Below are 24889 nucleotides of genomic sequence, written 5' to 3'. Positions count from 1 at the left end.
GAGTCTGAAGAGAGCAGAAAAAGGCTTTTGGAAAAGAAACTGGCTGACAGCATCTAAAAATGTCCTGTTGTGAGGTTATGTAATAATATATTTATTATTTATTATAAAGATGCAACTTTATATTTGCCTGTATACACATGTACAATTATTAAAGTAATGAGGACCGTGCAAAGATTTACAAATATGGGTGTTGGGCTCCTGTTAAAATGTTTCTCTGGCACTATACAGCTTTGGGAGGTTTCTTTTGTCTGATGGTCCTTTTGGGGTGTACATAAACRGTGTGATACTGAGAAAAATGATTGTTCCTGCACTCTGTGGATGCATAAGCCTTACAACAAAGAGTCCCTGCAGATTTTGCTCTCTATAGAAGGAATAAATAATGCTAGTTCTGTAGGAGGGATATTGGAATATTTATCAGGGTGGTGTGTGTGTGTCAAGGAAGGGTTTTCTATCCTAATTGCCTTCCAGTAATCTGACTTTCAAATGCTCTTCCTTTGGATTTTTATCTACATGTTTCCTTCTCCCTTATGCTGACTGAAAGGTCCCTTGTTTCCACGGTGAGCTAATACTGCTCCTAAATCAGTCAGTTGATACAGAGGAATAAGACTGCTGAGAAACAGAGTGGTAGCATATTTTATTCTTTTGAGGGTAAGGGAGGAGGGATTACAGGGGGAGGAATTAGGTGTCTGAAAGAAAAACTTGGGAAAATAAGATTGCTGAAAAACCTTGTTGAAAGCTGAAACTCTATTGTTGGGATTACGCCCAGAAAGGCAAATGAGAATGCAGAAGACAAGCAGTGAGTTCAATATCTGGAATGAAAGAATGGGAGAAGGGTTTGGCACAGSGTCAGGGAGCTGTTGACTTGGCCAAGAGGAGGTCTGTGGAAGTAAGTGGCTGTAACCTGGGTAGTGCCACTGAATGAACAGGGTGAGGGTAAAGAGAGTTAGTCTGACCCAGAGGTATTAGAAAAAATCGCACAGAAATTGTGTAAAGAAAAGTAAGTAGCATGGACTAGGAAGAAAGTGTTTCACATTAGAATAATACAGGTAATAATTTGGGGTGACTCTGCACCTAGATAGTTGTGGGTAATTTGAYAGTAAATGCATAGATATAGTGGGCTTAATATTTCTGACTGTTGCTCTGCCAGCAGCAGGCAATTATTCCTTAAAAGAGGGTGAAGTAAAGAAACAASACTGTGACTTGGACATACAGTAAGGCAGGGAGTGTGTGTGGAGAACTATAAAACTTGTCTAAATKACAAGGGAGAATTAACCCATGCATCTTGCCCGAGTTTGACTCACTGGATGATTWATTAGACTAGCTCCTATTTCTAGTAGAGGCTTGGATGTTTTTGTGTGGAGGCAAACTAGATCACATCACAATAATTTTTTACTTTTTTTTTTTCTCTGCCTGCCCACTCTTCATTACTGCAAATGTCTGCAAGCCCAAATGGCATGCACTACCTTCTCAGCYGTGTAATTGTATACATAAACTGCCCTATAGGTGCAGCTGCACAGCAAACCCTATTTTTACAGTGTCAGTCACCATGTAACCCTGCGTGTACCTTCTTTTTTCAAGCAGAATTAATCCTGCTGCATCTTGCAAATATTAATTTCTTTCCTCGGGATATTGCCATTCTTCCCTCTAACCACCCATCTCCTACTGTATGTGGATCCCATCAGCTGCAGTAGGCCTTTTTTTCCTGAAAATAGGGGATTTCATATATTTCCAAGACACGATATTTTGGTTGGTTCCATGTAAATTTTTGTCTATGTTATCATGGTTATTTCTCTTACCATCAGTATCCATTCAGACTTTCTAAATACAAAATTAATTAAGGCTGTAGATAATGATGGCCCAGACCTTGACATCATCACTGGACACAGTTGGGTAAGGGGAAAAAAGGTCCATATGTGGAATTCCGTTGCAGTAAAAAGTRTGTTCTGGGGCTTTTCTTCCTGCTTCCTTTACTTCTCCTAAGTGCTGGACTTAGAGCCAAGGATTTGGGTTTAAGTGACTCTGTTGATCTGGTGTGGAGTGACAGTGCTTATAGTCCCTGAAATAATGATTTGCCTTTGCTGCCTTGCTGAGAGGAAGATGTTATCCTCTTCTGGATCATTATTCAAAAGTGCTGAGATTCTATGAATAGACAAGCAGTAACAGTTAAGGGAGATTATGATGCTGGATATGCTATATGGCTTCAGGAGGCTAATACTCCTAGATATCAGAGGTCTGTTCTTTCTGATGTATTACTCTGTGCCACTTTTTATGTTAGGAATACAGCACAGCAAGACAGCCTTTTTTGCAAGAGAACACATAGGATCTCTGCTTCATTTTCTTTTTTTCCTTCTGTCTTGCCATGTCTTTTTGTTATGTCTGTGGGTTTTTTATTTACAGGGCCACCGGTTGAAAAGGCAGGTTGATGTCTGGGGGAGCTGGGGTGAATGGGGCAGGTGCAGTCGGAGCTGTGGTGGTGGAGTCAGCTTTCGGCAACGGCGCTGCTATTCCCAAAGGTGAGGGATAACTTCCTTTTTTTTTTTCCTTTTCTTTAAATGTGTTGTACTGTTACTGAGCTCCTGCAGTTATGTTCCAATATACATCCAGAAAAAGAAATGACTTTGTGTTTGATCCCAGGAGAATGAGTCCACTTTGAGATGAACCTCAGTTTCAGTCTTGTCACTGCTGTTTTGAGTAGTGCCCTCTTCAACACATGCTTGCTTTGGCTCCTTTGAAAGAGCACAGCAGTTTCTCTGTGAGATCTGAGGCTGTGCAATCAGGGGGTTGGCATGGTAGCAGCTGTTTAATCAGGTCTAGTGTGGCAAGCCCTGGGGGAGATGGAGAACAGGCCAGAGCAGTTGGTTTCTCCCCCAAGAGCTGGTGACAGTGCTGAGGTTGTCTTAGATTTATGATTCCCAGGAAGGTAAATTGCCCCAGAAGAAATGGAAGAGTAAATTTGGCTCAAGCARTGTTAGCACTGTGCCACCTCATTTGCAGCTGGGTTAGCTGCATCCTAAAGAGGATGATGACTGGTACTGCACCTGTTGGGAATGATGGACCTTAGAGATCCTGTTGTGGATGAAAACAAAGAGGGGGNGGGGGAGTGCAGAGAAGCCAGACTCTCAATGATATCCTGAAAAAAAACAGCCTCTCTCTGTTTTGAGAAATGAGAKGAGGTTTTGTAATAGAAGAATCCAGAGGTATGAAGCTTCCCACACAGCATAAAGAAAARTCTCTTTTGAAGGCTGCCCATTACAGTTTATACCTGCCAGAGTCCCTGAAGGCCTGCTTCTCCATTTTAGAAACACTGAGGTATTAGGCATTGACTGGCTTTTTAGATCAATTTCCTCCATAATTGTTACTCTCCATAATTCTCAGCTGCAGTCATTTGACTGGAATAAGGGTGTTGCATACTTTCCATTTTTAGCATTTCCTAGTAAGGGGCATATTGTGCACAAAAAAATCAAGATAGAAAGATATTCTGAATTGGCCACTATCCTCTTGCTGTTCATAACATGGTTTTCTTTCTGGTATGGACATATCGACTCCTTGCTGGTGGATAGCGGACTGAAATCTCTGTTTCCATTATTTAGTTGAAACACGACCCCAAAGAGCTGTGCTGCAGTTGTTCATGGTGTGTGTCTCATTCATGCCAGAACACAAACCATAGCATAAAATACCACTAGAAAATGCCAGCTTGCTTTAATGGTGAAGAAGTGCATTTTAGTTATTTTGCTGCTTCAGGGAACTCTGTGAGGGTGATTTGCTTGGTGTGAAGGTGATTTGTAACATCTGCCATGAGACGACTTTTTGCATGTGTATTCTTCAGAAAGCTTCATTTAGGTTTTCTGTCTTTCAGGACAGAAGGTCCTTCCAGTTGTGTTGGACCAACACGAAGCTATCGGTCCTGTAATGTTCAGGTATAATGCTCTAGTTGTGATTTTTCTTGCCTGTAGCTCCTTTCCTCCAGACAAACATCTTTTTTATTCAATAATGAGTTGTGATTATGAATTTCTGTTTCTGTGGTGTCGCTGGTGGATGCAGTTCATTAACAGTACCTTTTAAAAAATTTGAAATTATTTGAGGTATTGAAATGATAYCCCAATTTAAATGAGAGGAGTAAGAATAATAATAAGTAAGAATAAACCCCTAATTTTTACTGCGCACTTTATTTTCCTCCTTTTTCCTATRAGTCCAATACAAACATTTTCTCTTCCAAACAGAACTGCCCGGAAGGATCCCGGGATTTCCGGGCAGAGCAGTGTGCAGAGTTTGATGGGACAGAATTCCAAGGAAAGAAGTACAAGTGGCTTCCATATTATGGAGGTAATGATAAATGTGCTACCTATTAGCAATAAGCTTTGAAGTAACTGTAATRTTTCCTGCTGTAGTGTACTTGCAGGAGACTTCCTTAATTGGAGTGGGGGGCAGGAGTTGGCATGGAAATAAATCACTTTGCAGCATCAAAGCCTTGCTGTCCTGAAGACACTGGATGCATGGGCCAAGAGACAGCATTGCAGCAATACATACTTGTCTGTTTTAAGAGACATTCCTCCAGAAACATTGCTCAAGGAAATCTGGAACAGGTTGCAGCTAGGTGGTGAAGTATTAGAGGAACAGAAATTCTGYTGTATTTTCCAATATAGGCACATGAATGTTAGTAGGGCACAAGAGAAGCAAATGCATATGATTAATGAGTGCTTCAGAAAATATGACATCCCTTCAATTGACCTACGCTTTCTTAAGGAACCAGCTCAGAAGGCAGGTGTGGGAAGCACTGATCCTTGCTCTGGGCTTTGATGTGATATCTTTCACAGCTGGCTAACAAATTATGAGGGATTTTTAAGATGGATTTAAAGGGTATTTCTGTTAATTGCTAAAATAACAGTTCTGTGCCAGCACTTGTTCTCATTCTAGAAAGAATACTCCAAGGGAGTTTAAGAGCAATTCTACCAAGGAATAACCAAATATCTACCTAGACCAATGTCRCCCAAGGAAACACTTGCATACAGTGAGACTTTACCAGGGTATTTTTCCAGCCTCCAGCAGTTTGTGACCCAGGAATTTGTTTAATATCTGCCACTTAATATCAGCCCACTCTTTTACTGCTCCTGTGATCTAAAACTAGGCTCCTAATGCRGTATCACGCTATTATATAATGTTTCTTTTTTCTCTCCTGCCAGCACCTAATAAGTGTGAGTTAAACTGCATTCCTAAGAGAGAAAACTTCTACTACAGGCACAAGGAAGCAGTGGTAGATGGGACTACCTGTGAACCTGGCAAGMGGGATATCTGTGTAGAGGGAGTTTGCCAGGTTTGTAAATTCTTTCATTCATCGTTGGGTCCRTCAGTGTTTCTGGTGTCTCCTTTTCTTCTGCTTGACCTTTCATAATAGCAGCAGAAAAGGTGACTTGTTCAGTTTCAAGGTGCTGAGTAGAATGTGGACAGCATTTATCTGGCTCTGGATGTGCAATAGTAGGTATCAGCTTTGTCCTTTCTCTGTCAACTCCTCTGCACTATCCTGACTTTCCAGGTTTCCTAGATTCAGGCTTTCTCATTAGATCTGTCCAGTATTCGGCCTTTTTTTTTTCCCCTCTGTCATTACAGTTTATTCCTATTAATGCTCCTGTGCTCTGACAGGCTGTTGGCTGTGATAATATGCTGGAATCTGCCAAGAARGAGGACAAGTGCCTACAGTGTGGAGGAGATGGCAGCACCTGCTATGGTGTGAAGGGCACTTTTGATGTGGCCAGCCTCCCCAAAGGTACAGATGATCCTAGGTAGTTTGGGCAGGTGAGAAGGRGAGAATTAAATCAAGAATCAACTGCCACAAGGGCTGGTGGGGACACCTACTCACATGATTGTTATAGGTGTGYTTGGATGTTTACTTGAAATATCTACGGTGTGTGGCCTTAGCATCAGAAAATATCTATGGTGTGTTGGCCTTATCCTGGAAATCACTTCCTTAATCTGTGTCCACACTGAAGTASTTGCCATGATGCTGATGTCTTCCCTGCTCTCTCTCCAGCAGGTGCTATAAATAAACCATAATAAAGTAATCATGCACTGCCTCTGTGAGGCTGTCCAGTGCCTTGATTGTCCCATCAGGACTCCTGCAGGGCTAGAAATGGGACTGCATCTTCTGCATTTGGCCAATTTTGAAAAATGTCAAGATGACATTTTGTAGTTGTGACCCCAACTACACTTGGGGTCACATCTCTCTRTGTTGAACTCCAATATGATTCTTGCTGAAATTCCAAAGATTTCAAAATGTAGAAARTGGCCTTCTCTAGGTGTAGTTGGAATTTTTTACACACAGATGGATAATGTAGGGTGAGAATTTTCATCATGCAGACAATGGAAATTATTTATGTCACCATCAGAAAGCTCATCTAGTTGTTCAGACACCAATGAAACCATGAGCATCATTCCACAGAAGAGTGGCTGTGTGGCATCCACAATCGGATATTGAACAATCCCCTTTTATTTCAGGTTACAATCAAATCTTTATTATCCCTGTGGGAGCCACAAGCATTCAAATTAAGGAGGTTAAGCCCAGCAGGAACTTCCTAGGTAAGACAATAACAGAATCTGTGTGTCAGTCACTTGGATTTTAGTCATTATGCTAAAATCTAGTTTTCAGGTATGGGTTTTGGAACGTTTACCTTTAGGKCTTGATATGGCAGAGTGAAAAACTGAATCAGGATCTGACTGAGTATCCTTGAATTGTGAGTGAGGCACAACTCTGGGCTTCACATTTACCTCATTTTCTCTCCTGTGGAGATCATGCTGCTGGAGGAGGGGGGTGGAATAAAAATACCCAAACCACATTGAGACTTTCTGCTTTTGACTTATGAGGAGTCTCGTTGATGTACTAAAATTTGTCTATGAGTTCTTTTGGTTTGRTGAATGCAAACCCTACCTACTTCTGCCATCCAGAAGTTTGGGGGTGGGCTTCTTTTCCCCATAGATTTGTTTTGGATATTTGTATAGCCTCCACCTCTGGTCATTCTTCAGAGGTGAAAAGGAGGGAGAAAAGTCCTCACTTAGCTTTCTGGGCAGGGCTGAGGAAATTCCAGCAGCGAAAGCAAATAMTCTCTGCTTTCTGAATCTTCCATCACTCAGTGCTTTGGACAAATCAATCTTGTRTTGTTGTCCTGTGTAGAAAACTGGATGTACCACCTTTCCAAATAGAGTATCTGATGCACCAGATAGTGGTGTAAAGGTAGTGGAGTGTGAATCCCACATCTTAATGGCAAGYAAGACAAAGGCTGACATCAGCTGTGCCCCAGCAACTAACAGTGAGGAATGCAGAGGCAGGGCAGGAATATGCTGGAGGCATTTGACTATGCAGCAAAAAAGTGCTTCATCTGCAGCAAAGCTGGCAAGAACCACTGTCTGAAYATGGAATGCTAAAAAAGCACTGTGGAATGCTAAAAAACCATRCAGGAAGGGCAATATTGTTGGAAAGATGATGGTCACCCTCATTTTCTTGTGACACAATATTGAATGGAAACAGGAGCAATCCTGTGGAGTTCTTCTGATCCTTTCTGTCTGGCATGTGTGTTTGTCCAGCTGTCAAGAATGTGCAAGGGGAGTATTATCTGAATGGGCATTGGACGATCGACTTCAGCCGGGCRCTGCAGGTGGCCAGCACAGTGCTGCACTATGACCGTGGCTCGGAGGGTGATGTGGCCCCAGAGCTCCTCCATGCTCGGGGTCCCACCACAGAACCCCTCATCATCGAGGTGAGCGGCTGTGCCTGCCCCTGCTGATATTTGACCTTTGCTTTGCGTGGTGGAAGTGTGTGGTTAATACCACATGGGGAAAACTGGAGACATGATGAGGCCCCCAGGAATCTTACAAGGCTGTGGGCCTGCAAGCTAGACCAAGGCAGTCTTCTTGCAGAAGTAGCACTTGTTGCTGGTCTAGTTCTGTTGCCCAGAAACGAGCAGTGCAAGGCTCAGTGTTGATTTCCTGSTTATTCCTTTGGGCTCTGACTTTGAGGGAGGCAAGAGTCAGCACCAAATGGGGCAGGGACAGGCTCCAGGACACTGTTTGTTGTACTGTGCTGTAGGGCAGGAAAGGTTCTTGCTGTTACAGGAGCAGCTGGATCTTCTAAAGCCGAGARGGATGAATGTACCCTTCTCTGAAAAGTAATGCTCTCCAGAATTTGTTTGAAGGGAAGGAGAAAATACAGTGCAGGGAATTAGTGCTTCTTCAATGGCAGAGGGTGCAAGTCAGCTCAAACCCTCAGACATGGTGGGRAAATGCTGTGAAGATGAAAACTGTAATWTTCCTGAYATCCACCCATGCTTTCACAGCTTATCAGCCAGGAGCTAAACAYGGGCATACAGTATGAGTATTACCTGCCCCTGCAAGGACAGGCCTCGGGTTACAGCTGGAGCTACAGTTCGTGGAGTGAGTGCAGCTCCGAATGTGGAGGAGGTAAGAGGAGAGGACCTGATCTATGGTGGCTGGTGTGGGGTTTATATCCACACCCTGCAGGCAGTGTGACAGCTCCAGCGTCACACAGTGCTGCCCTCTGCAGCTGCTTCCCAGCAGTCTCCTGCTGGAAGGCAGCACAGGTACCTGCAGGGTGCTGCTAAGGTTTTGTCAAGGGTGAGTCATGCATGGAATCRCAACAGGATTGTGCCCCATACCTTGTTCTTCTTTTCCATTCCCTAGTCCTCAGACCTACTACTAGGACCTTTTAAGAAACTTCATAGATAGCCTTTGTTATGTTTCGCTTCAGGTTTTCATAGTCTTTWCAACCATTTGAGAGGTCCTCTCCAAAGAGACCTGGTCTACATTAGTGAATCGCGTAATTCTCCTTTGCCAGAGCCTGGAATTTTTCCTCTCTCCGAGGGGACTGTCAGGTCTTCTGGGGTATCCCACCATGTTCGGTTTACAGATCCCTTCATGAGCAACATTATGGATTTTAAGCTTGAAAGCCCAGCCTCTTCTGGGCTTCTGTGCTTATGGCCATTTTGGTAGCTTTTGCCATATTATAGGTTTGGCTGGGCACTCATACCCTGTAGGAAGCATGAAGAGTTGCAAGTTTTACTCCCAAATCCAGTCTTCACAAGACTGACCTTTGAAGTTTAACAGGAGACCGTCCCTGTTCTGCCATACACTGCACACATCTTGCAGGGCTCCTTCATGAGCAACTCACAGGTATGGAACTTCCCTTGTGAGTCTCAATCCATAATATAACAGGAATATTTCCTTCAGCTACACAGAACAATACTGTCTCCCTTGCACTTCGGTAGACTTATACTGTGGGAAGACATAATTTGTCCACATAGTGAGAGACAGAGAACTGCAACTGTCTTTTTTCCAGAATGGCTTGGACAGGTGTGGATTCTGTGCGACTTTAGAAACTTGTCTTGCCAACCCCAGTGCATTGCAGACCTAGTCCTGGGTAGCATGTGTTGATCAGATATTCTCTTRCTTGTCCTCCAGGTTTCCAATCCCGCTTGGTGTTTTGTACTATAGACAATGAAATTTATCCAGACTATATGTGCAGGAATAAACCACAACCAGACAATAACCGGACGTGTGGCCATCAGCCTTGTCCCCAGACAAAACGGTATGATTTCTGTCCTTCTTCTGGACTCTGATTTCTTCCTTTGGGGCTTTTGGAGCYGTGAAAAAGAGTGGCCCTCTCACTTCTGCCCTCCAGCATGGTTCTCTTCGAGGAAGTGTTTCACTTCTTAGAGAAAGAGGAAGACAAAAGATGGGGATGATAAGACAGTGATGAGCATTTCCGTGTGCACAAGGAAAGGGCTTAATACATCCTCTGTTCATTTTATACATCAATTAAATTTGCCTTCCAAAATAGGATTGTGGAAGACAGTCATCTACCCCATGTAGGAGATATGAAACAGATTCTCTGGTTTTTCTTCTCTTGAGCTGGACCCTACAAAGACAGAGTAGGTGGTCTGAGCTGGTGTGATTTTATGTAATTTCTGCATTCCCAGTGTTCTGTCTCATGGATGAATCCTGGAGTCTCTTCCTTCTCCAGCATTTTCAAAGCTCTTCACCCAGCCATTTCCACCTTGTCCCTTACAGTTGGCTTTGCATGGCTCTTAATGGGCATCCAGAGCTGTAACATGAGCCTGAGCTGTGTATSAGTAGAGGCCTCTGAGAGTGCTGGTGTGCGTGAGAGGGCAATCTGGGAGTATGTCTGAACACAAGTTAGCTGGTAGCTATTTGTTTTAAGTTCTTTAAAACCTTTCTTCTGTATATAAAGGACTTCTTACATCTACCTGCCACAAGCCTGGAGTCACAGTGGTGCACGGAGCTCTCAGATGAAGAGGTAACAARGAGAAGGAAGTTACAGAAAACACTGGAAGGCAGCTGCTCTCTTGTGCTCTGCACCTAGTTGACCACTGAAGTCTGTGGGACCTTTCCTCTTTGGCACTGGTGGTAGCAGTGGGTGTTGCTTTGCTTTTGATTCTTGCCAGAGAAAATTACGGTGGAGGGTGCTGGCTGGCAGCTTTGCTTAGGTGGCTGCATGTGCCTCTGGTAACTCAGTTCTTAAAGGACTGAAAAAGGGACAATTTCTTCATAGCTTCTGGCTGCTTATTCTTGTTTTTTCTCTGGAATCAGAGTAAAGAAGTTCTGAAAGATTTTTGTAAAATATAAATTTACGTTTCAAGATAAAGAGCATAAGTGAAATGAGAGCATGATCAATTGGGCAGTTGTAACACTGGCCAGCATGCCACAGCCAAAGCCTTAGTGTTTCTTAAAAGCTCCTTCTTTGGCATGGGCCCTATAGCAGRCAGAAAAGAGCCTGTAAGGTGTGATGAGTACAAGGATGTGACAGATACAATAATGTACACTGAGGTATGAGAAGTTAAAAGCATCAAAAGCAAAACAGTTGTCCCCCAGCAAGCTKCTAATAACTTAGGACTTGCAATTTTTGCCCTCTGATGAGGGTCCCAGCCTTATGGTTGACCTTATTTTACAAAGGAAATGAAACAAGTGTCAGAGAGGTCGTGACTCGTAATGGAAGGAAGCTGTAGGTTATCCCATCTGGTTGATTCAGCCTTTYCAAGACTGTACATTTGCTTTTTAGGAGGCAGAATACAGTGGTTTGGGAGAGTTATTCCCATTGGAGCTTTTGAAAATACTTGATCAGTTAATTTGTTATAAGCCCTGCAAGCGCACCATTGTAAATGGCTTCTGCTGTATGTATTTGTTCCCTTTCCAAAGGAAACATTTTGTAGGGAAGGCCATTTACTTTGGGGCTGATATTTGCATCTTTAGCAATAAAGAAGGGTGTGTTTAGGGGCTGACCTTGGCAGAGTTTACCATGGAATTCCTGTTAGGATGTGAATGTGCATTGGCTGGCTGAAACTTGGTTTAGGGATGGCAAGGGCCAGACTAGGGAAGCAGCTGGAATGCTTGGGGGAGAAAGATGAACTGCTTTCACTCCCTGGCTGGGCCTTACCTGGCTGCAAGGGGACACAGCAACTGGCAAGCAGAGCACCATGATGGCTCCCCCTCCACAACCAGTGCCTTTTGGCTGCACAGCACACTGGAGTTGGGGATGAAACATTATATTGTCCCTGAAGCCAGGGTATGCAAGCTGTGCTTCCAGCTACCTGGCTAGCTCTGAGAAGCTGGAGTGGCCATGAGGAGAGATTTTAGCATCCAAACAGATTGTTTTGTGGGCATTCCTTGTGTTAGCAAGGGTCTATCATTTCTGCAGCAGCTTCAGCAACCAAATAGAGGACAAAATCTGTTTACATTTTTGTGGGCTTTTTGTATGTGTGCTGTGATTAGAGAGTTTGACTGATGGGAGGAATAAACCAGCTTTCTACTGTCTGACAGTGAAAAGTTAAGCMCTTCTGAGAGTGTCTGGCATGGTTTGCAGGCAGAGTGAGGACTTGGCTTTGTTTTACTGTTTCTGATAATGTCTGGAGTATAATGTGTGGGTTAGGCTGTTGTGGTAGCTTTTCTTTTAGCTGATCTGGATTRTTTTCTTTGTTTTTTTCCTTTCTTTTTCTTTGATATTCTATTCTAGGCATGACATTTTTGCAGACATCAGGAGACCAAAAGCCATGGAGAGAGATCTTTCCCCTCTGRGAAAGCTCTGCATTTCCAGAGAAACAAGTGTTTTGCAGCTGGAGATATATCTCTGGAGTGGGACTCATGCACTGCATTGCCAATTAAAGCTGGGTGCACTTGGTCAAATGGGAACTCAACTCTGATTCTATTCTGCAAAGGGACGTCCTCCCTGTTTGATTTCTACAGGCATGTGGCACTGACTCCTCTGTGCCTCCAGGCGGTTTGGTAGGCTTACTTTTTTTTTTTTTTGCTTGATTCTGTGACCTGCAGGTGGAAAACAGGAGAGTGGGGGTCCTGCTCAGCTACCTGTGGCGGGGGCACCCAGACGCGCTCCGTGTACTGCGTGGCGTTTGACGGCCAGAGCTCGCAGGGGGTGGTGGATGACGCTGAATGCATGGTCTTCGCCCAGCAGCCACGCCGCAGCCAGCCCTGCAATGTCAGGCAATGTGCCACCTGGAGCACAGGGCCCTGGTCCGAGGTCAGTGCCCCTGAGCAGGTAACAGYCTCTTGGCGCCCACAGGATGAGGATCTGCCAAAGCTCGGGGATAAAGAGCCAGGCTCCTTTTCTGAGACTACAAAAAGCATGAGTCCCTGGATAGGTGGTGTGCAGAGGTGTAGAACTTTTCCCTGTAGCCTTCCAATGTCCTCCTATGAGCACATCCCTGTTCCTCAAAACTGTGCATGTCTCTGCACCTCTGCTCTTCTCGTTGCATGTCCCACCTTTCTCTGCTCTRTTAATCTATTCCCCACTGCTGTGTTTTTATTAGACACCCCACAGCTGGCACTGGCTTGGTTTCTGAGCTGGGCCTGGTGAAGGTGGAGGAGGGTGGGCAGGGGAGCTGCTGTCCATCAACTGAGGATGTACAGTAACACACTCTGTGAAACAGGAGCTCATGGTTTCTGCCTGTGCTGGTTATTTCCATGCATTTTGCTGCCTTGGCATCACCAGCCCAGGTCAGCAGTACCATCATCACAACAGCAAGATACTCTCAAAACACTGGTGACCTGTTTACTGTGTGTCTGCACAAGGCTTCTCCAAACACAGCTACATGGTGCATTTTTGATGATTGTGTGCATTTTTATCTGCAGGAGTGAAAACAGCTCTGTGTGTGCTGGGTGCATCCACATCTTTAGAAGGCATCTTACATTCCAAGGACTTAGAAAGTAAAGGAAATGTCTGCTCAGTCCCTAAAGCACAAGTGAATTTTCTTCTTGTAGAAGTACATGCATGCTCGCAAGASTTGACTTACAATCTTGTGGTTGTGCTTAGACACTGAGTTATGCAACAGCACAAAATGTAACATTGAGGCATGATAACCTAGACTGCAAAGTCCTTCCATTACCCCCTTTCCCTCCACCTTGTGAGATGCAAGGTGTGACTTCAGGGTTGTGGACTAGGAGTGCTGTTTGGGGAAGGCACCAGGGGTCATGTTCTTACAAAGTGATTCCTGAGTGATTCATTCTGGAAGCAAGCATGTTTCATGTACTCTCAGATTTAAAAGGTTACTCTGGTAAGTGAATGGCTGAAACTGAGCTGGGAAGCTCATCTGAAGTAATTCACACTGTTCCCAAGTTAATGCTGTCTGTAAGACACCTTGGTAATTCATGTWGAAGTAGGTTGGATTCCAGGAAACACTGCTGTGAACCTAAGAGGGCGTTGAAAATGTCGCAAACTAGCTACTAGTATAGAAGTTGTCACAGCTCCAGTGTGCACACTGTAAATTAGAGCACAAGGTCTTCAGGCAAAAGACATGAGCAATATAAGAACCTAACCTTTTACCTTCCCTAGAATTCTTTACCTTGTATTAATTTTAATCAGATGGAAACAACATTAATTTCTAGATATTTTCTGCCATTTATTTTTCTCAGTGTATTCTGCAGTGTTGATATTTTTCCAAATTCATCCTCCACATCTCCTTTGGGGAGAGATCAAGAGTAATTATATGACTTGGCCAAAATCATCCCGTGAGCTCCAGATCTCCCAGAACCTATTCCATGCTCCCATGCCTTATTGTCTCCTCTACAGCGCAAACAGCTACTCTTGCTAACTCCCACCCCAGAAAATTATTTTAATGATGGTGGGTTGTTTCAGGCAGCCTCAAAATGGTGCTCTGCTTTAAAGAGAGGGAGCTCAGCCTGGAGCTGCAAGAGGAAACCAGGTGCTTCTTTGTAATTATTGGACCCTTTCTKCAGTGCTCAGCCAGCTGTGGGGAAGGAGTTCAGACCCGGACTGTCACCTGCAGGACGCAGCAGGGCTCTCAGGCTCAGGACTTCGCTTGTCTGATGGAGCCAAAGCCATTGGCCACCCAGCCCTGCCTTAAGGAGAACTGCATCCAGGAAATCAGCTGGCACATTGGAGACTGGGGTCTGGTGAGCAGCACACTGTCATGGCTCGGAAATTACTGATTGTATTGCTGTGCTCCTCACAAACAAGCTTTGATCCGTGCAGTCTGCACATTGGCTGAGGCTGGGAGCAGTACTGTTTCATTACCAGCCCCTTGGCTCACAGTCCTGTTGTAACTGGCACTAGTAATGCTCCAGTTAATCTGATGCCTGCTTTGTATGTAGCTGCTACAAAAAGAAATCCTTCTGAGGGGGGATTATCATTTCAGTGACAGTGGCAAAATGCAGCCAATAAGCTGAAACAATTCACTCTTGCTGCTTATTCCCAGTTCTTTGCTCCATCACTGTGATCAGCAGAAGAGCTCTCTGGCCAAGTATGGCTTAGAGCTCTAGGCTTCAGGACTGGTCATTGCACTTTGTGATATGATTTAAAGTACATTTTTGTACTTGCTCAGATAAACTGTGCTTCAGATGGATTAATCTTGTCTTTGTGACGGAAGCCAGACTGTGTAAAACTGGGAAGAGTGTCAGGGGGTAGAGATACTAGTAGATTCAGTGCATCAGGTGACTTCCAAACACACTTTTTCACTTCTGTGTTAGCCAGACCAGCTTCTTCTGAGCTAAAACATGTTATACATGGCTCTTCGTAAGATGTGGACCAAATTTTAGTTATAGCTAAAGAGATTTAATGTATTAATCTGATSTTTCTCCTGGCTTCCTGATATCGGAAGGGCTCCTGTCTGCCTCCCTGAATTAGAGAGAAATACTCTCCCAATGTTTAGAGAGCTTGCCATGAGCCAGGTGGGTTACACAGATACCTCATGCTACCCCCTCTTCTGAGCCACTGCTCATTGCTCTCTCTTATCCACAGCTTCCAGTGGAGAAAAACTCGAGTTAGCTACTTACAAGAAAGCCACTGGTTTGTTTTCCGGTTGTAAATAGTTGTTCTTGAGTGCAAACTGATYCACTCACAGCTGGTGGATCCCCAGAGAATCGAGGTGTCTTTAGGCCTTCAGGCTGAAATTATTCTATCCAGCTCCATGACATACTGCCGTGCGTAACAGCAGCTCATCTGTATGTTACAGGCTGAGTGTGGCATAGAGCCTAATGCTTACGGGCTGGGTGTAACATTTGATAAAAWGGTTTAAAGTATGGTTTTCTAATTGTTCAGCTGATTCCAGCTGAAATATTGTTTGCTTTGTCTTGGTGGAGGAAGCTAAGCTCAGCCTGCAGCTAATCATGCAGCTGTTCCCCACTTCYGATCTGTGGGGTTTCTACATTCAGCCTCTGCTCCCTGCTCACTGYCTTGTCTCTGTGCCCAAGTGTTCCAAGAGCTGCGATTCAGGCATCCGGACACGCCAGGTCATCTGTGCTGACGGCGACTCCAAATTCTACAGTCCTGAGACATGCAAAGCCATCCAGCCACAGAAACCAGCCACCCTGGGTAGCTGCAACACACAGCCCTGCTACCTGCCACAGCGTGAGTGGTTATTGCTGCACACCCAGGTTTCCCTTGCTTTTGTTTAGGAATAGAAGTTCCCAGCTCTGCACCAGCTTATGTTCTCAGCTTCTTGCCTGCCTGTCTCCATCCTGTGAGTTTGCTGTGGTTATGTGCACAAAGAATTGTCCAAGTCCCAGTACCTGTGCTGTTTGAAATGTGTGCAACAGGCTGGGGAACAACATTGCAGTGATGGAATCATTCTGAATCCAGTGTTCCATGATGGCTCATCCAGTGTGTGCTGCAGATTGATCCCAGGACTCCTAGTCCAGAAGGTGGTAACTTGGGCAGGCTCTGTAGCTAAAAACTGTAGGCAACTCTCATCCCTCTGTGGGCCAGCTATGAAGGAGTCACAGCTCTTCAGAACATTTTGCTTCTTGTCTATGGCTTTTTCACATGAGAGCTGCAATCTGACTTTTTTCTGCCTGCCTGTTGTAGGTCACTTGTCCTGACAATCCAATCRAATCCAGTTGCTGCTCAGCAGTTATTCCACAAGAGGAACATTTTAATCAGCTTTCATCTCCTGCTGACTCTTGGATGTATTTGCAATTATTAGAGCACAGGGTTGGACTAACTGGAGTCATTTTGTGTATGTCTCTCTTTGCAGAGGTCCCCAGTATGCAGGACACTATGGGATACGATGTCACTCGTCAGTCCTCGCTGACACGTTACAACCCTAACAGCCCTGCTCCAGGTTGGGAAGAATTTTATGGATTTAGGGGTTTGATGATGGGGTACTTGGAGTAGAGTGTGAGTAGGGGGAGGGGGATCATCCTTTTCTTAATTTCTCTCTTTTTTTCCCATGGCCTTCTAGAAATTCAAGGAGCCAGGGACAAATGTAGATTCTTTTACACCAGCAGTGAGCAGTATTTGAATCTATCTATGCAGAAAACTCTGTACAGAATATGGATCCCAGCTTCTGTCAGCATGACTTAAGTGCTGACTGGAAGAAATGATGCCCAGAGCAGATCATAGGAAGAGGAAAGGATGATGCGAAGGGACCACAGCAATGTGACAGGTGGTTTCTCATGGGACAGGAGAAAGGGTAGGGAACAAAGTCCTCAGCCAGATCAGGAAGGGTGACCCATAAGACACCCCTAGAGGTGACGCAGAAAAGCCTGCCAGGTAGCCGTGGGCAGGTGAAAGAGAGCAGAGAGGAGGAAAGCTGACCAGATTTTGATGCTCACCTGCATATTTTAAGGAGTTCTCTCCCCAGATTCTGATGATGGAAGGATGTTTCCTGGGAACACCATGACCCATAGTACTTCAGGGAATCACGACATTCCATCCACCAAGGACCATGGCATCAACTTGTTTCCTGTCCGTTGGGAGCCCCAGTCACGCTCCCATCGGCTCAGCTTCTCCCAGGACCCCCTTGCAGGAGAGGGCTCCCAGAACTGCCTTCAGAGCCCACATGGCTGCTGTCCAGATGGGCACACTCCAGCCTCAGGCCCTTTGGGGAGAGGTTGCCCTCTCAGCACCTGCCACCAAAACAGGTAGCTGGAAKTAGATGGGCCTGAGCAGGGAGGCATTGCCTTTCCCAGGGGCTTCCTGAAACTTGTAGCCCGTGCCTGTAAACTGGGTAGGTCAGGTATTACTGGAGCCCTTCTGTCTGTAGGTATGGGTGCTGTCCTGATGGAGTATCATCTGCCCAGGGTCCAAACAACATGGGATGCCCACAATATAACCGGGACTTTCAAATGAGACAAAATCATCCCACTGCGACCACTCCAGCAGTAAGTACAAAAGCTTTTTGCATTTTAGGAGTTCATCAGATTCAAAGATTCAGATTTGACCCTGCTGACTCACGTTGTGGATTTCTGTTGGGCTTCATCTTTGCCAGTAATGGTGAAGAACCAATACTCCAGGCATAGCATCAAGCCCTTTGGCCCATCTTTCTCCTGTTCAGTCTGGAGCATCCACCTGCAATCCTCTATAAGCAGGGTACAGAGCAGGTGGTGGGGAGATGTCTGAGAAGCAGGAGGCCATCCTATGTAGAGCTCTTTGAATAATCCCAAGTAATCAAATTTCTGTTGGTCAGAAAATRGCTATCCAATTTCTAGGGGAAAAAAAGGGAAAACCATGGCTTCTATAAATTGTTTTTCTTTGTCAACTCTGCAGATTAATTCAAGGCAGGGAGGTGATCCCTTCCATAGCTTGGGGTGCCAGCAGTAAGAACTGGCAGAGAAGTAAAACCCCGGCTCCATGGCTGACAGCCAAATTTCCCACCCATTCCCAGCACAAAAGCCTCTGGGAGGCAAACAAACAGTGGTGCCTCTAACAGCTGGCTGTGTGCAGCCAACACTTGCACACGGTGCCTCATATGTGCTGCTGTGCTCATGTATGATGGTAACCCTTGGCTTTCCATTCCTGTCTCGAAGGCAAGCCAAGCCTTGTCCCAGCAGCATCCCTCGGGCGAGTGCCGCGGCTCCGTGTACGGCTGCTGCTTTGACAATGTCGCCTCAGCCGCAGGTCCTCGAGGGGAAGGATGTCTCAATAGGCCCAACTACCGTAAGTGATGCTTTGGATTCTTGGCTTAGAAACACAGAAATGGTCCAATAGCATATAGAAGCTCCCTGTGTCGAGGTTCTGCCCTCTGCAAAATGCAGTAAATTATCTCTCTGGAAATAATTTCTGCCTGATGGTTGGGGCAGCAGAAGCTTGGAGGGAGTGTAGAAAAGAAGCCAGAGGGTTCAGCTCTGTCAGCTGCCGCAGAAATTCTTGTTGTCCTCTGCTGATAATTGGACAAAAGTATGTTTGTATGATCTCTCTCAGTCTGTAGGACTACTGGGGAGCTGTTTGTCCCTGAGAAGACACTCTGATGCAGCCTGGAATGCTCCACATTCATTACCCAGGTTTAGGAGAAGTAGGGATCCCCTGAGGAATCAGGGCAGTGCACAGCCTTCAGACAGCCTGTGGACAAGGAAGGAAAGAGAACTACATAGGGAATGAGAGGTTGCKCAGGGCTGCATGGATGCCCTCAGCCAGCAAATTTCAATCCAGTGCCTGCTGTACTATGAGGACACGCGAGCTGCCAGGCAAAAGCATCTCTGTTCCTTTAGTGCTGAGTTGTACCCTCTGCAGGCTGCTGCAGTGCCTTGCCCTCCTGCTGCAGTACAGAGATGGCTCTAGGTAGGTGGCTTGAAGCACCTTTCTGCTTTGTGACCCTCACATGTCCCTCTGTTCCGTTCCTTTTGGTAGCCTACCCTGTCATGTGCCTGCTGCCCAGTGCCCATGGCCCCTGCACCAACTGGACCACTCGCTGGTACTTCGTGGGAGTTGTTGGCAAGTGCAATCGGTTTTGGTATGGTGGCTGTCAGGGCAATAAAAACAGCTTTGCCTCGGAGGAGGAGTGCATGAGAGCATGCCACAGCTCTGTGGGGGTCAGTCATCTGGAGCACCAGCCGTCTCCTGGCACAGGAGCCCTGCAACACCAGCAGACTGGCTCCCGTTCTCACACAGGGCATGCTCAGGGTCAGCAGCAGTCACCCACCAGAGAGTCTGCAAGTCATAGCCAAGAAGGAAGAACCTATGGGGCCTCACAYCCCACACAAGACAGCCACAGACAGAACAGCTGGAGAAGGGACATGCTGCCAGAGTCCTTGCCAAGGACCGGTRTGCTGGAGAGCCAGCGCTGGGACATCCGGCGGAGCAGACTGGACAGCCTGGGCCAGCTGCGATCCCGGGAAACAGCAGTGCCTGGCCCCTTGGAGAGGCAGAGCAGCAGTGGCCAGCAGGTCCTGCCCCARGAAGGCAAGCAGTGGCGTAAAGCTTTCGGAGCAGATGTTTCCATGGCAGAGGGATTTGGGCACCAGGAGTCTGCAGACTTGTTCCCAGCACAGGCTCTGCACAGGTGATGAATTCCCCCCCTCCCCATCCTGTTCTGCCAGCTGGTTGTGAAGCATCAGTGCAGCTTTCTCTGGAGTGAAAATGTCCTCCAGCTGGGACCAGCTAACCGGGARTACGGTGTGATGGATTAGGTACACTTGTGGCTCTTTGGTAAATCATGTCACTGTTATTCACGTCCTGACATTACCTGCAGTCTCTTTCCTTGCATTCTCCCTGGTCTCTGACAGCACTGAAATATGATGTGTGAAAAGACTGCAGAATCCTGGCATCTCTGTCTGGGAGGCYTTCTTACACTGTAAATGAGAATCCATAGGTGTTTTTCTTGTTCTGACCAACAAATTTAGCTGACTCTCTGACTTCAGAGCCTTTATCTCAGCACTGCATGGAGCAGTGGTGCATTGTTCTAGGGAAGACTCTTAAGATGCAGAGTTTGGGTCAAGATCCAGTAAATGTTACCCTGAAAATCAGGAGTGGTAGAGCTAGATCTAAGCATGTCTGTACTGCATCTGTGTCTGTCTGCTGAGTTGAACCTTATTATTTCAGAAGAGAGGGGTTATGGGGCTTTCTTCCAGGAGATAYTGTCACATTCAGTCTGTCCAGAGTGGCTTTTGCTGTATAGGAGGGGCCTCCCCATGTTGCCTTGTGCATCTGCTCAGAGCTGAATGGGCARCTGCTCCTGCTTTGCCTTGTGGTTGTAACTCATCCAGAATCACATTAGAGGTCACAGAGGTGAGGAGAGCAGCAGAAGTGCCAATGGAATCACTTTCTCTTTCAGAACAATCCTGGAAGAAGCCAAGCCCTCTCTTGTGACAGCAGTTGTGGGACAAAACATCCAACTGGTCTGCAAGACAGACATGTCGCCCCTCTCCAGAGTGGARTGGATGAAGAACAGCCGACCGGTCTCCACTGACAGGTGAGCTCAGCTCCCTTCATTGTAGAGCAGATGGGCTCCTTGCTGGGCAGAGTGCCAAATACGCAATCCGAAAGGGACTGACATGGTCTCACCCCAGCTGGCAACTCAGGCCCACAGAGCTGCTYACTCACCCCTGGTGYGATGGGGGAGAGAATCAGAAGGGTAAAAGTGAGAAAACCCATGGACTGAGATAAAGACAGTTTGAAAGATAAGACAAAAGCCGTGGGAGCAAGCAAAGCAAAACAAGGAATTCATTTACCACTTCCCACAGGCAGGCAGGTGTTCAGCTGTCTCCAGAAGAGCAGGGCCCCATCACAASTAACAGTGACATGGGAAGACAAATGCCATCACTCCGAACGTCTCCTCCTCTCTTCCCCAGCTTTACATCCTGGGCATGATGCCATATGGTTTGGAATATCCCTGTGGTCTGTCAGGGTCAGTTGTCCCAGCTGTGTCCCCTCCCAGCTTCTTGTGCACCCACAGCCCACTGGCAGGTGGTGTGAGAAGCAGAAGAGGCCTTGACTTAGTGTAAACACTTCCAGCAGTAGTGAAAACATCAATTCTGTTTTCAGCACAAATCCAAAACACAGCCACATACCAGCTACTGTGAAGAAAATTAACACTATACCAGCTGCAACAGGCACACTTTTTTTAAAAGGAAAGAAATAAAGAAGCCCATGCATTTATCTAAGGGTGTGAACTGTCCACCTGCTCTGTACACAGCAGAAACAGAATCTGCACCAGTGATGAGATGTTGGCTAGAGTTACAGGGCAGAACAAGTGCTGTCCCATAACRCTGGTGGAAGGCTGAAGTGTGGACAGTGATGCAGAAAAATGTTGCTTTTCTTGGGGTAGCACTGAGTCAGTAGCTGGGGTGAAACTTGCAGCCTAATAACCCAGAGTTCTTCTGGCTGAAAGTCTCTGGCATACATTATTTTAAAACTACTTCTAAACCTGTTTTTCCTGAGAAGTCTGTTTCCAGCAAGAGTTCGGAGCCAGTCAGTCCCTTTGTATTATGAAAATCACAGTTAAGAAAAGCCCAGTTATGCTTTTCTGTTTGCAATTGACTGCTGGGACTCAAGGTCCTCCCTGGAAGGGCRGTTTGCCTCCTCATGGGAGAGGGCAAACTGAAAAGAGAGAGCTGAAAGCAGTTCCCTGTTTTCCATCTCAGTTTTTCCTCTGTGTTCCTGTTTCTGCTGCAGTTATTTCCCCTGCCTGTGACCCCTGTGCGGTCAGCAGTGTTGTGGTTTTTTCTAAGCCCGGGAGGGCACTGCATGGGGAGGGTTCGTGCAGCAGTGGCCGCAGGGTCGCTCTGCCTTGGCTGGTTGCTGTCGGTGGCCAGGCAGAGGCAGCAAACCCCTCCCATGTTGCAGGCACACCTACCAGTCCGACAGCTCCCTGTGGATCAGCCACGTCGAGCCCGAGGACGCTGGCACCTACACGTGCCTCACTTCTGATGGGAAGACAGAGAGCCGACGGATTCAGCTGCAGATCRCAGGTGAATTATCTTCTGCTCGAGACCAGACAGGCAGCTCTGGGTTCCTCATTAATGGTTCTTGACTGCAGGCTCAATGAAGTCAGCTGCAGGGGTAGTCTGCTGCCAAGAGGTAATGTGGAGGCAGCAGGGCCTCTTTTGGTGTTGTATCATGATAAAGCCTTAGCCCTAAAGCACTTCCTCCCCTGCAGTGCCACCCCATAACTGGAGTTGTGACCTGCCTGTGTCCTGCCCTGTTTCCAGCACAGTGAGCTTGTCTTCCTCCCTGAGAGCCATCAGCTGTCTCCTGATCCAAAACATAACTGCTGGTGCATTTATGTTTTGTGTTTTGTCCAAACAGGTCCTGCTGGGTAACAAATGAGTCCCTGTTCTGAAAAAACATCCCTTATTTAAAAAAAAAAAAAAAAAAAAAAAAAAAAAAAAGACTAGTCTCAAAAGGGGCCAGGAAGGCACTCTGTAATCCTCAGTCTCTGAAGTGTGCTTTGTCACAGCAATGGCACATGGGGCAGAAGGCACTGTGGCCTAAGGGATGTTGCAAAGTGTTCACCGACGGAGGAGAGAAAGGAATCTGAAATTGCGTGCCTGCAGGTCTGTGACTCTCATTAGTAGACAGTGCAGGTTTACTGCACTAGTCAGCCAGAAAGCAGATGGCTGAAGGGCTCTTTGGCTCCAGTTCAGCAAGCTCTCCCAAGCTCACAGAAGCCCTGTGCAAAAGGTCACAGTAAGAAGTGTCCTTCTATTCACATATGGCATTTTGTTTTGAATAGAGTACCAGAGCACTGTTGGAGCAGAGGGTGAGAGAGCTCGGGTCCTTCACAAGGCAAATCAGCAGCAGCGAGAGTTGCCCAGAGGCCGGCAGGTTGTGCAGACAGCCGGCTCCTCCGTGCATCAGCAGCTCACATACAGGTGAGTTCATGTACAGCAACAGTTTGCCCACCGTGCCCAGCTGATGAACCATATGGCATCTCTTCATGTAGAAAAGCTGAAGATTGGAAAGGTCCTGGGTCAGCTGTTCCAGGACACGGTTGGGAAGCAGGCAGTACTGAACTGCTGACAACRGGAACGGGAGAAGATCCCAGTCGCAAGCTGTCTTCTATCCTCCCCGAGGGTCTCTTGAAAGAAGCACATTCTGAGCGAAGATAGCCTGGGAAGCTGGCAGCAAAGGAGCTGGGTTCAAACAAAAGGAGTATCGGGGCAGCATCCCTAGCTGTTCAAGTTTGTGTAAGGCAGAAGGAGAAACCTTTTCTGAAAAAGAACCAAAGCAAATAGGAGCTGCTTAACTAGCACAAAATAGACATATATATATTGAAAATAACTTCAGTTACTGTACCCTCCACTAATTAATTGTAAAAAATTTTGTGAACAAACTGGTTTGACCCAAAACTATTTTGTCATATACTCGCATATTTTGTAGATTCTTGTAGGTTTTTCGGTGCTTCTAGACCCCACAGAAATAAAAGGGGGCAGATTATTTTTGCCTTAAATGCAGCATATTGGGTTTCCAGATTAAATAGGGCCATGATCTGATCCCTCTCCTTTTTTGAGTTTGCAGCCTAAAACCCAGCCAATTTGCTGAACTCTGCAGCAATCTCCTTAGCTGCTTCTGCCTAAAAGCAATAATAAGTGATTCATTGAATTAAGAACATTTATTTTTTGAGATCAAGAATTCAGGTCATAGAATGGGGGTAGGGGAGATGACATTATATTTAACTCTGGAAACATCATGGTTTAGTTCCCTTCTAAGACAGTGTTCAGCTATAATTCTAAGACAGCAAAAGCATGAGATGACTTTTGTGAGAGCCTGACCTCGACCTTTCTGCTGCATGAAGTGGGCGCCCAGCTTCCGGGCCCTGCGTGCAGTCAGGTGATTGCAATAGGCTCTTCACACCCAGAACCACACATTTTTCTGTGCCAGATAAGGACCTAGGGGGAAGCTTGCTCAGTGCCCTGTTKAAGACTTTGTACTGTTTGCCACGTGTTCACATTAATGCTTCCTCAGCTGTTATCCAGAGGTTTGCTATAAGAGCCAGTTTTACTGTAATGGGTTAAGCTGTCTGCACAGCAGTGCAGCACCAAAGTGTGTTGAACTGGAGCAGGATTTGATAGAGACTGCTCTTTCCTGAACATTGGGAGTGAATGTTGGTAATGGCAAAYGCCAGAGCTCTGATGGGAATGCAGAGACCTCCCTTTGCTGTTGGAGGCAAAAAATAAGGCTTGTGATTAAAAAAGCCTTGGGCTGAAGGTCAAATGCTGAGCAAGGAAGTTTCTACATCTTTTGCTGTGCTTGTGATCTTTGCAGGTTGAAAATGGATAAGAGCGAGCCCACAGTATTGGAGGCCAATGTTGGGGAGAGAGTCAGACTGCCCTGCACTGTGGAAGCATCACCAGCTCTCACCATTGAGTGGCAGAARGACGGGCAGCCCCTCTCCTCTCCCAGGTGAGCTCCCAGGCAGCTCCAACCTTTCATGAGAAGAGCCTCCTCCTCGCCTTTCATTCCCTGTCTCCTCCCTGAGAGAACAGAGCTGTTGGCCATGCAGCGAGGACCTGTCTGGCTTTTTGCTGTCCAGCTTCTTCCATCAGGGCCAGGTTGTAMTACTGGCCTGCCCTGTCCTCCCTCCCTCACAGATGGAAGTTTGAGCATTGAACCCTTGAGGGAACAGCTGTGACACAGGGTCTACAAGTGAGCCAATGCTCAAATGTATTCATCTACAAGGTT

General features: G+C 46.2%; 1 protein-coding gene across 5 annotated transcripts in view; it reads left to right on the top strand.

Annotated features, from left to right (window-relative positions):
* PAPLN (papilin, proteoglycan like sulfated glycoprotein) overlaps positions 1-24889 on the top strand; it is a 48980-nt gene that overhangs the window by 18947 nt on the left and 5144 nt on the right. For 3 of the 5 annotated variants that reach the window (XM_057366376.1, XM_057366356.1, XM_057366346.1), the window contains 22 exons: positions 2398-2513; positions 3857-3917; positions 4221-4323; positions 5181-5311; positions 5638-5761; positions 6490-6570; positions 7573-7745; positions 8322-8445; positions 9463-9589; positions 10253-10318; positions 12346-12553; positions 14269-14445; positions 15742-15898; positions 16524-16610; positions 17118-17412; positions 17535-17652; positions 18298-18427; positions 19118-19769; positions 20541-20678; positions 22052-22176; positions 22941-23079; positions 24473-24610. In XM_057366376.1, the coding sequence (XP_057222359.1) occupies positions 2398-2513; positions 3857-3917; positions 4221-4323; positions 5181-5311; positions 5638-5761; positions 6490-6570; positions 7573-7745; positions 8322-8445; positions 9463-9589; positions 10253-10318; positions 12346-12553; positions 14269-14445; positions 15742-15898; positions 16524-16610; positions 17118-17412; positions 17535-17652; positions 18298-18427; positions 19118-19769; positions 20541-20678; positions 22052-22176; positions 22941-23079; positions 24473-24610 (3470 nt within the window). The remainder of the gene's footprint in view (positions 1-2397; positions 2514-3856; positions 3918-4220; positions 4324-5180; positions 5312-5637; positions 5762-6489; positions 6571-7572; positions 7746-8321; positions 8446-9462; positions 9590-10252; positions 10319-12345; positions 12554-14268; positions 14446-15741; positions 15899-16523; positions 16611-17117; positions 17413-17534; positions 17653-18297; positions 18428-19117; positions 19770-20540; positions 20679-22051; positions 22177-22940; positions 23080-24472; positions 24611-24889) is intronic. The other 2 variants (XM_057366366.1, XM_057366386.1) reach the window with 2 other exon arrangements.

This window comes from Malurus melanocephalus, unplaced genomic scaffold, assembly GCF_030028575.1.
Source record: "Malurus melanocephalus ecotype Western Australia unplaced genomic scaffold, MMel_1.1 scaffold_2, whole genome shotgun sequence".
Taxonomy (NCBI): domain Eukaryota; kingdom Metazoa; phylum Chordata; class Aves; order Passeriformes; family Maluridae; genus Malurus; species Malurus melanocephalus.
This window is presented reverse-complemented; position numbering and strand designations above follow the sequence as displayed.